The sequence below is a fragment of the Cetorhinus maximus genome, chromosome 32 (assembly GCF_964194155.1).
Source record: "Cetorhinus maximus chromosome 32, sCetMax3.hap1.1, whole genome shotgun sequence".
Taxonomy (NCBI): Eukaryota; Metazoa; Chordata; class Chondrichthyes; order Lamniformes; family Cetorhinidae; genus Cetorhinus; species Cetorhinus maximus.
The window spans coordinates 3,316,094-3,328,047 of NC_135910.1; the positions used below are offsets into that span (position 1 = coordinate 3,316,094).

Genomic DNA, 11,954 nt, shown 5'->3' on the forward strand with positions numbered 1-11,954 from the left:
TGCAGTCTCAATGCAATTGATAATTACTCTTCTCTTTAACTCCTTATGCTATGTACAACAACTGCATAGTGGGGTACCATTGCCTGATACTATAGTTCATCTCTGCCCAGATATGCATCAGCACTTTAGAGCTTGAAAATCACTTTATTGGCCTGATGTGATATTTTGATTAGATTGACTGCTTTGAAACTGGACAAGATGAATATCCAGTTATGAGATAAGTGCTATTCTAAAATGTCCCATTTGTCACCCTCAATGACAGGGTTAAACATACCAACTTGTCAGTCCCATTTTAATTTACAATAGCATCAATTTAGACTTTTTAACTCTTTTTTCAGGTCCTTATCTGCTGCTGGGATCAAACCTTCATGTAATAACAGTTACACGGTAAGATCAATTATCTATCCCAAAAATATTCAGAGATTTGAATACTTATATTTACACTTCATTGTCTCCCAAGAACATTACTATTTTGACATAGAATGCATCATCTATATGCTGGGTCTTTAAAAGTGTTATCCAATTAATCCCATTACCTTGTTCTTTCCCCCAAAGCCTTGGGTATTTCTCCTTTTTCAAGTATATATCCAATTTCCTTTTAAAATTTACTAGTTAATGTGCTTCCACTACCTTTCAGGTCATGCATTTCAGATCATCAGAACTCACCGTATTTTTTTGGAAACTTAATTTTTCCCCTGTATCTATGGCCAATTACCTTAAATGTGCCCTCAAGTTACCAACCCTCCTTCCAATGGAATCTGGTATCCACAACAAAGGCCTAAGTGTTTCTCACATCAACTCACCCTTGCTGCATTTGCTTTATTTGTGCATTGGCCAGAGACATAAATTCATAAGACCAAAACTGTAATGCACTGTAAAACAAACCCAGCTTCTGCAGTCAACCCTATGTTTTAGATCTCATTGTGCAGCTATAGTGATTAAAGGATTAAAGTAGCATTAATGCTATACATAGTATTAATTTTACAAGGCTATGCATCTAGTAGGGTGTCGTCAGAAGTGAAGGCTGGAATAGAAATAGGGTTTTACAACATTACAGCTCCAATATTCTGACCTGTGCTGAATGCCTGCAATGCTTCCTGTTGAGAGTGGCAGCTCACAAATTATCCCTATACTGTCATTTATGAATTTGTGATGTACTCCAGGTTATAATTATAGAATCATAGAATAGTGCAGTACAAAGGGAAGCAATTCAGCCCATTGAGTCTGCGCCAACTCTTTTGGAGAGCAATCCAGTCAGGGCAACTCCCCTTACTCTTTCCCCAAATCTGTGCAATTCTTTCTCTTTTTGAGCATTTATTCAATTCCACATGTCGCATCCACCTCTTTCATCGAACATCTTAAATCTGTGCCCTCTGGTTATCAACCTTTCAGCCACTGGAAACAGTTTCTCTCTATTTACTCTCTGTCATGCTTTTGAACACTTCTATTAAATCTTCCCTTGGTCTTTTCTGCTCTAAGGAGAACAAACCCAGCTTCTGCAGTCAATCCTCATAACTCTAATCTCTCATCCCTGGAGCTGTTGGCATTAACTTCAATGGCTGACCTAGAAAACAGATTCTCAAAGCTCTGACATCATTGACATCCTACAGAATCTATTCGGTCAAACACAATGAAATGGGTGAGTAGCAGTATGAGTTAGAAATTTACCCATTGCTCCAGAAATTGAAGATAAGTTGTTACCGCAGTTTTTAGTTATTGACCACAGTCCAGTTTAATGAGCATTTGATAAGCAGCTGAAGTGATAGACAAAAGTCAACTTATGGAGCTGATTTTCACCTTAGCCACCTGACAGATACCAGGTGGGTAATTAATTAAAGTCAACCAGGTTACTTACCTGCTTGGGAGCTGACTATTCATAATTTAACGTGCGCTCCTAAGCAGGCAGCAAGGTCACCCACCCAAAGCTGATGCAGTCCATTTTTACGTATACATCTAATTTTACTATAAAAATATACTATTTCCTTTGATTAAAAATTTTCAAGACCCCCTTTGTTGGAAGCAAAAGAATTACGCCAGTTTGCCCGAAGTCAGTAGTGACAATTACTATCCCTGGTGTCGCAAATGGCATATCGCGAATTCCTAAATTTTGCTATCTCTTATCTTTTATCTCATTCTAGTCCTCCAGATTTTCCCACAATCTTCATTGTCTTTTTTTCAATCTTTTTTTTCTCTCTTGCTCTGTGTTGTTCATTCACTCTCTTCTAATCAACCTGAATCTGTCTTTTTATCATTTCACAGTATGAACATTTCCACTCAGCACTGTTTTACCTGGGCACTGATATAAATCTCCAGTGTTACATTTACAAGGTAAGATGTTCATTAATTGACTAGTTTGATCACATTAATTATTGATTTTAAAAGTAAGAAACATACGGTTTTATCCCAAAGCACTAAAGATTCAACAGTTTGATATTATGGATTTGCAAAAAAACATTTTTATTGTAACTACAGCAATGGCAGCTTTTCACGGCATAACTGTCCCATTCCTGGCACGTCCCGCCTCATTAATAATTCATTCCCAGGAAACACGCCGGCTCACTGGTGGGGCACTCTCTGATTTGCCCGCCCTGCTGTCACCTCAGGCTTTCAGTAAGTCGGGCGCCACATTTAAACGCCACCCCGCACAGAGCTATCACTCTTCAAGGGATAGCAAGCTGCTGGTGAATGCCAAAGGTAGGAAGCATGCTGCCCCTAAATTTAGCGACGCCTCCCTCAAGAGACTACTGGACGCAGTAGAGGCCTGCTGCAATGTCCTCTAACCCGGCGCTGGGTGAAGGCCAGCAAGCAAGGTCACTAAGAAGGTGTCCTCTTGGCTGGAGGTGCGGACCTAGATGAAGCTGAGGGTATTGGTCGCATGGCAGAGCTCCCTGTGAACCAAAGTAGAAATGAGTAGTGCGTGGCAGCAGAGTCAAAAGCAGGGGAGAGAACAGTCATAGTTGAGTTGAGTGAGGGATGATGGGGTGCAGGATCCTCATGTGGGTGTTCACCACCAACCTCAGTGTCGCTGCAGGCACAGTCCATGTCCTCACCGGTCAGCGCAATGGCACGCTCCTCAAAGTGAGTGAGGGGGCTAACTTGGGCCACTCCACCTCATGGTCTGGGACCTTTCCCTGCTGCTTTCAGCCAGCTCTTCTGCATGAAAATAGGTGGAGAGAATGTGAGCAGGATGCATGGCACTGCATGGAATGTTGTGTGGTGAGCGGAGTCATGGACAGGATGAGGACGCAAACTCCAGAGGATTTGAGCCTAATGGAGATGTGAGGGTGTGGGTGAGAGTTAGTGGTGTTGCCCGTTGAGGTGTGAGATCCCTGTGGATGTGTGATGGGTTTGTGAGTGCATGAGTTGAAAGTGATGAGAAGAGTAAGTTAACCTGGCAGAACGGATGAGACCATTCATCCTGTAGCGACACTGCGTGGCTGTCCTCTTTTGCAGGGCATTAGAACAACCACCGCTTCCCAAGCCTGGTTGGTCACACTGCTGCCCATCCTGCGGCCAGAACGGAGGTAGAGGATATCGCGGCGGGCCTCCAAGGCATCCAAAAGGCATTCCAGTGATGCGAAACTAAACCTTGGAGCTTCCGTCTTTTTGCCTTTCACGGACATCTTCCCTGCAGCAGTCATGGGCTGGAAGCACTGAGATGTGTGTGCATGGCTGGACTTTAAATATGGCGCCCAGCGTGATGAAGCAGCAAGGTGATGGCGGGTGGGAAATGCCGTGTTTCTCAGGAATGCATAAATAATGTGGCTGTTTGGATTCAGTGTGAAAACTCACCATTGCGGCGGGTGGGTAAAATGTTGTTTTACCCACCCGCTACCGCAAGCAATGCAAATCTGGGACAATTCCACCTGGGGATCTCCCACCTTCCATGAACTGCTTCATGGCGGAGCCATGTCCATGAAAACTCACCCAGGGTTCAGTAGCTGTAGGGCTCCAGTATCTTATGCTCCTCGGATGGCTGCAGTGTGAGCAAGGCCCTGACTTCTGCACATCACACTTGTCAAGACGTGTTCTGGGCCAGTGTGTTTTCCCACCGACATGGGCCGTAAATTTGATGCTGCGGGATGATTCCGACGAGCAGGCCTTATAATTAGATGCGGATATATTAAAATGACATTCCTGACATGCAGTGGCGGAAACGCAGCCCACCATTGACGGGCGGAGCAGAAAATCACAAACTGATTTCACGATGGTATGAAACCGAATTTTGGATTTCTCACCATATTGTCCGCTCACACCACCAAACACGTCCGCCGCCAATGGGGATGGAGAATTCCGGCCATAGACTTGTAGCTCCTACACTGCTCTGAATGCATGTTGGCTCAGTATTTAAGATCAAGGAAGGTCAGTGTTAATGGTCTGTTGATTATGTTGTTAAAGATACACAGGTGATGAGCATTGTTTGATTAAAGACTGAGATCACATGCGATGGCGTAGTGGTATTGTCACTGGACTAGTAATCCAGAGGCCCAGGGTTCGAATCCCGCCGTGGCAGATGGTGGAATCTGAATTCAATAAAAAAATCTGGAATTAAAAGTCTAATGATGACGATGAAACCATTGTCGATTGTTGTAAAAACCCATCTGGTTCTCTAATGCCCTTTAACTGAGTTGAGTTGGTCCAAGTCGAGTAGAATGCCTGAGGTGGCGGCGATGGCGCGTCCCACAAGGCGTTGAAACGGTTGCTGACTGAAGCCGCCTAAGAAACGAAGAAAATCTCACAAGCAGAGCTATTCCACTTACGTGTACAGGGTGCTGACTCAGGTCCACCCTTCCACCAGGATCTCATCCAAGGCTATGAGTGTTATGAATTCCTTCCTTGTCAACATTTTCGAGCGCATTCACCTCCAAGGCTTCGCATCTCATTCACTACAACAAGCGCCACACCATCTCGGCCAGGGAGGTCCAGAGCGACGTTCACATCATACTGCCAGGGGAACTGGCCAAGCACGCCGTCTCCAAAGGCACCAAATACACCAACTCCATTTAGGTCAATCATTCTAAAGATTATAAAGCGACTCAGCTGAGACACTGGGTTGTAGTTAGGAGGCAGAGATCTGTAAGATCTGTAAACCTACTATCAAGGAAAAGAATTGTGTCTTTTTCATACTTCACCATCTGGCTTGGACTCATTTAACAGCTGATTGGTAACTTCCTCCGATAGGGTGATATATTTGCACACTGTGATTTTTTGGTATGAAAAGTTCTCTGTAAATTTCTGCTCTAACTGCAGAAAAACCAGGACTTCCAAATAACATATTACTTAGCCGCAACTTCATCAACCCATAAGTACACTTAAATCCTCTAAAACAGATCCTAGTATATTCTGGAAACACTAAACGGACCAAGGCCAAAGTGTTTGTGCCTAAATGCCATTTTAGGTCACAGAATCTATCTGTGCCAAGCTGCCACTATGAAATGTGTGCACACAAGCTGAGATTATTCTTCCACTGGTCCTATTTTTATTATTCCTCTTTCCTCCTGGGAAAGCATCTAATCTTCATTTTACACTTTGCCCGAAGAAATGTCTGAGATCAGGAATTTTCCATGTGGGAATCATGTATCTGAATATGCACCCATACAGAGTCACCAAAGAACTGTATTAACAAAAAAAAAATATTTTGTTAAGTGTTTCCATCTCTGATTGTGATCCTTAACACTCTTCAAAGAAAAGAAGCATCTATCTATGTTACATGGCTAAAGTATTAAAATGAAAACAACAATTGCTGGAGTTCTGAAATAAAAATAGAAAATGCTGGAAAAAAAAAAGAAAAACTTGCATTTACATAGCACTTTTTACAACCAACAGATGTTTCAAAGCTCTTTACAGCCAATGAAGTACATTTCGAAGTGCAGTCACTGTTGTAATGTAGGATATGCAGCAGCCTATATGCACTTAGTAAACTCCCACAAACAGCATTGTGATAATGAGCAGATAATCTGTTTTTATGATGTCGATTGAAAACTAAATATTGGCCAGGGTGCTTTTCTTCAAGATAATGCCATAGGACTTTTTACATCTATGCAGATGGGACCACAGTTTAATGCCTCTTCAAAAGACAGTGCAGTGCTCCCTCAGTACTGCACTGGAATGTCAGCCATGATTTTTGTGTTAAAGTCTTGGGGTGGGACTTGAACACAGAACCTTGTGATTCAGAGGCGAGACATAACCACGCATGTATGCAGCATGTCTAGCAGCGTCAAATTTAGTAAGAAAGTAAATGTTTTATGTGTAAGATTAATTTTTTTCACCTAAAATGTTAGCTTATCTTTTCTCTTTCTGCTGACAGATCAGCACTTTGTGTCTTTATTTTGAGTCACTTGTAATCTTCACAAATCCATGCCATCACTAAGATCACCTATTTCCACTTCTGTAACATTGCCCAACATCATTTCTGCCTCAGCCCATCTGCTGCTGAAACTGTTATCCGTGTCTTTGTTACCTCTAGTCTTGACTATTCCAATGCGCTGCTAGCTGACCTCCAATCTTCCACCCTCTGTAAACCTGAGGTCATCCAAATTCTGCTGCTCATGTCCAAACTCTCAGCAAGTCCAGTTTACCCTCTCTCTTCCTCCTTTAAGACTTAAAACCTACAGCCTTGGCGAAGCTTTTGATCATCTGTCCTAATATCTTCTTATGTGGCTTGGTGTCAAATTTTGTTCTATAACAGGCGAGTGATGCACTTGGGACATTTTACTGCATTACTTGTTCAACAGGTAAAATGATAATGATTGACAACAATGTCAGCAATATAACCATTTCCTCTAATACTGTTTCTTTTCTTTGTTTACTCAGGAACAGCAGATTCTCATGCAAATCAAAATTCCCCTAAGCAAGGACCTTTCTGTTGGCTGTCACCCTCACGAGGAAAATTTTAGCAAGTCTTATTACAAACCATGTACAAACAAGTCTGAAATATATTTGTATCCTTTCACACCCCATCCACGTCATCCTTGTTCCTAATGGGGTGCTTTTCTATTTCAAACCTTCTATTGTTTTAAGGATGACTTCGCTTTTGAGTGAACTGTATTAGACTCCTATCTTCAGATCTTCATTTGTCATTAAATCCCAATTTAAGTTTGCTTCTCTTCTGGATGAAGGAAATGCTGCAACATCATTTTCCAACATCATTATTTTGTCAGAATATGTTGTATAGCCCATTTGAAATGACCTGTTTTTCATTTATTCTCAGTGTGTTTGAATTTTAACCTACTGGTTACAGTATTTTTGACCAAACCGTATTCAATTTCATTTATCAAGGTATATGTTAAGCATGCAATCTCCATAAGTTTACTTGCTTTTGTGAAATGTTGTCTTTGTATATTATCTACCAGTTGGGAGATAAGGCAAGAACTGAGCTGTTTATGTTTGATAATGAAGTGACACCTCCAGAATAAAAGCAAAAAACTGTGGATGCTGGAAATCCAAATCAAAAACAAAAATAAAAATACCTGGAAAAACTCAGCAGGTCTGACAGCATCTGCGGAGAGGAATACAGTTAAAGTTTCAAGTCCGTATGACTCTTCAACTGAAGAGTCTGACACCTCCTTGTTTCCTCTGGTGTATGTTACCTGCCCCACTCCTGAATTGAGGTAATCTAATGCTTCAGTATAATCACCTAAGAATTGGCTTAACCCAAAGTAAATATAACCTGTAGATTTTTTATTGTATTGTATTTTCTCTCCCACATCCACATTTTTTTGTCCCTTATTTCCCTCATTCCGTTTCTTTGCTCTCTCCCCACATTCCGGCTGATTTGGGGAAACACATGAAGTTAGAAGATGTGGGCTCAAACCTGAGTCTTACTTCTCCTGACAGTGTGTTGTATGACTATGCTTCAGGCAATGTGTCACAAAATTGGAGTGTCAGACTAACAATCAAGAAGTTCAGCACTTGTGTTTTATCTGTGAAACGCATCTTAGAATTATCTAAGATAAAAGCAAAATACTGCGGATGCTAGAAATCTGAAACAAAACAAAAATAGCTGGAAAAACTCAGCGGGTCTGACAGCATCTGCGGAGAGGAACACAGTTAACGTTTCGAGTCCGTATGACTCTTCTTCAGAACTAGAATTATCTGACTCTTCAAAATAAAGAACTGGGAAGATGTATTATTATGAAGGCATGTTATTAAGGCTAAGATGTACAGCTTTACCTAACATTTGGCTATGGACAGCCTGTGGGCAGTTGATAAAATATATATATATGAAAAAGATCAAATCTGTGTTTTCTTCTTTGATGCTTATGTATTTTTTGTTCAAAAAGTTGGTTTAACTAATCCTTCAATGTAAATGCTCTGTATCTTGTGTATGCTTATGCAGGTTTAACAGCAATAAATTGCATATGAAAGTAGCATTTATTTATTTACTTTTGTATTAGTCTTGCAAATAAATAAATAAAAATAATTGCTTTCAAACTGATAGTCAGTTCCCCAATAACTTAGTGGCTGAATTGATTGCATGAGGAGTGCACTGCCATATAAATTAGGAAGGTTCGGGTTTGATTCTGCAATCTTGTCAGCTGAGAGAGGGTGCTGCAATTTCTCTCCGTTTTCCCCTCCTCGGGCCAATCTGATTAATTATCTTTAACCCCAACTGTCTTCTGTTTTGTAGCTAGCTTGTAATACTTGTCCTCTGACTCCACATACTCTGACCTGAGTCTACTAAATAAGTCATACTTCCTGCTCCTCCTTGCTGTAGCTAGAAAATACATATGTATGTGGACAGTGGGTAAGGATTGGATTGGGCCTGGTTATGTTGCCCTCCATGACCAGACTGTCATGATTAACTCATCTGAACAATAAACACGGGGACAACCGCCCCGCCATTCTGCCCTCCCGCCTGCCATGCCCACCTGTTACGGTTTCCATTTGCAACACTTCGGTGGCAGCCTTCCAGGGGCTGCCGAGGCCTCTTTTGAATTGACCGCCAGGTCGCCATTGGACCCGGCGGACTTCATGGCCCCACCAACCCCTTCATGCACATCCCCAGGCCGCGTATCATGCTGGGCGGGCCTTGATTGGCACCCCCACCCCCCCCGCATAAAATCGCAGAGTGATGACGTCAGGACACACACCCGACATCATTTCGCACAATTTTATATACATTATGCCCGACCTCGGAACGCAAAATTCAAACCCTAAATTCTGGAATGGCACCGGGAAATTGGAAGTTAGCAAATGTAACAGCACTTGCTGAGTATTTCCAACATTTTCTGTTTTTACTTTACACTTTTATTGGATTTATTTTTGGCTTGTCATATGTAGGTATTGCTGTGGAGGCAAATTGAGGTGGCCATGATTTTTGTGCCAAAGCTGTCGGTGCAAATTGTTGCTTCAGTGGATACTTTTTGCAAAAATGTATAATTTTGCTAGTAATCAATGCTAAAAATTCAGTTGAGTGCCACCTGTCCAGTTTTGAACATAAGTTAACTTCTTTGAGTTGGTTATCTGTAAATCTCTGAAATGTAAATCATGCACCAAAAAAACATAAAATAAAAAATAAAAAAATATTTTTTCTGTCAATTCTGTATATTTATAATGGTGAAGCATTCGTTATTATAGTTTCCATCAACAGCAAAGAAAGTTTCAGAACTCCACTGTGATCTCACCTCTTACACTTGCCCAATTCCATCCCCTCCCTAATTGTGGACTTGGCAAAAATTCAGTCATTACAGCACAGAAGGAGGCCATTCAGCCCATCAAATCCATGACAATTCTCTATAGAGCAATCCAATCTGTCCCATTAGCTCACTCTAACCCTGTAGTGGCAATCCAATTTTCAGTGGTACCCACTGAATCAAAGTCAGCTTGGTTAATTTAGTACTACCCTCACCTTGGAGTAAGAAGGTTGTAAGTTCAAGGCCTTATTTTGGCTGACAGTTCAATGCAATACTGAGGTTCTTAGAGATGCTGGCCAAGAAACTGGACAGGACCCAAAAACAGGCATGGACATGGCAGTGATGGAAATCCCTGTGCCCATTGTTTCTGATGCACACAAGCTTACTGCCTCCTAATTTAAATGATTGCAGTGCACAGCCAATGCTAAGTGTGTGGTTGGGAAGCTGTACATCTGAGCAAGGGACACACCATTTTGAGAGGCTAGTATGAGTGACAGCTAGCCTGCACTACTTAAAGCCAGCTTGCACCTCCTAAAGGGGAGACACATTGTAGCTGCAGCACACGCTGGAAATCATTCTACAGCTGATTTCTACTAGGTAAGGGCAGAAGAATGGCACAACACAGCAAAGAGCACAATCCAAGATTTTCTGGTATTACACTGAAGGCCTAGGTGCAGGAGGTGGAGATAGAGGAGAGATGTTATCTATCCACAGGGGTCCAGGAGGTCCTCTAGACAAGCTTTGCAAAAACAGTGGGACAGATAGCTATGGCATTCAATGCCAAGAGTCTAACCCCAGAGAACTTCATACATTGTCACAAGAAGTTAAAGACCTCAAAGAAGTGGTCATGGTCAGTGAGTGTATCTTCAAATGCCCATAAATACACTACCAGCCTCACTCAAAGTACAACATCCCTGCCACTCACCTACCAACTCATACTTTGCATTCATAGCTTTACCTCACCCTCAGCACTGCTGCAAGCCTCACACCCACATCTCAAAGCTTGCACCCACTGCTAGCCTCTCAATGATGACACTCACAACACCAATTATATTGCACCACACTCACTGACATACTCTCAGTTCATAGCACCCTCGCCTTTGAATCAGAGGGTTGTGGGTTCATGTCCCACTCCCGGAAACCAAGAACTGTGATTGTACTCGAAAGAGTTGCAATCTGTGACTGTTGATAACTCGAAAGAGTTTCCCTCTCTCTTGCAGGACAAGGTGTCATAATTGGAAGCAGTAGGAGCTAACCAATGGGGGACAGGCATGGCTGCATGTCCTTACCCCACTGTAGGAATAGTGCTCACCATCATTGGAGAACCCTTGGCTGAGGCTGTGGCCAGGAACAGAGCTGAAACCATCAAAGACGATGGTATCCTCATTTGTAATCCTTCTCACACCCCACTTCCCTTCATCCCACGCTTTCTTCTGATTCACAGGCTCCAAATGATATAATCATGCACCTTTTCTATCCCTCCACCCCTTTCCCTGGCTTGCCCCTCACCACAATCCTACTCTTGTGCCTTTGTCTTTTCAGGTACCACTACCTGTCAAGATAGTGGCAAAGCAGCAAGAGATGGAAGAGTGATGAAGAAAAAACCATCTTTCATTCTCATACTTGCAGCCACCAGCTCAGATACTAATACTGTACATACTTTAGAGGATAGCTTAATGGTAGAATCTGCATGTGATGAGAACTGGGCACAAGTGGCCAGGAAACAAAGATAGTGCCGGTGCCAGCTTGCTGGACAGCAAGGTCGCACATGAGTTCTGCTGCAGAGGACTCAAATGAAAACTCCGATGGGGCAGAAGATGGCTGATGCATAATGATGTGCTGGATGCATTTATAGGTATGCCAGGCATCCTGTGGTACAAGATGTGTACAGGGGTCTAACGTCAACTTAGCAGCGGGAGTTCTGCAGAGGCTGAAGCCTATACATCCCAGCATGTTAGTGATAGCCAGTTCCATTAACCCACCTGTGATGCAGTGTCTGATGACTGATGTTTCATTTTCCATTTCAGAGCAAACAGAAGCCATGCAGCATCCGGGTTTTGCAGTGGGAGCTCAGACTGAAGTCATGCAAGGATGACTTGCTCCCATGGAGGCTCAGCCTGCTCTTATAAAAGGTTAGTTTGTTGCTGCAAAATCTCAGCCATCTCTCTTGAAAGCTCAGCTTGTTGCTATGCAAATTCATTCTGCTGTTGTCATTGTGGATACCAGTGTACAAAGGGGCCTGCAAGGTGTCACAGGAATCTAACAATCTGTTCTCCAACAGATTACTAGGATTGCTGAGATGTCAACCTGTGGGAATAG

The 11,954-nt window shown here is 42.5% G+C and overlaps 1 protein-coding gene across 3 annotated transcripts in view; it reads left to right on the forward strand.

Moving 5' to 3' along the window:
* Nucleotides 1-8,437, forward strand: part of rnaset2l (ribonuclease T2, like) — a 60,993-nt gene extending 52,556 nt beyond the window's left edge. For 2 of the 3 annotated variants that reach the window (XM_078533381.1, XM_078533383.1), the window contains 3 exons: nt 339-387; nt 2,260-2,328; nt 6,814-8,437. In XM_078533381.1, coding sequence (XP_078389507.1) covers nt 339-387; nt 2,260-2,328; nt 6,814-6,981 — 286 coding nt within the window. In that variant the 3' untranslated portion in view covers nt 6,982-8,437. The remainder of the gene's footprint in view (nt 1-338; nt 388-2,259; nt 2,329-6,813) is intronic. The other variant, XM_078533382.1, reaches the window with a different exon arrangement.
* The last annotated feature ends 3,517 nt before the right edge of the window (nt 8,438-11,954 follow it).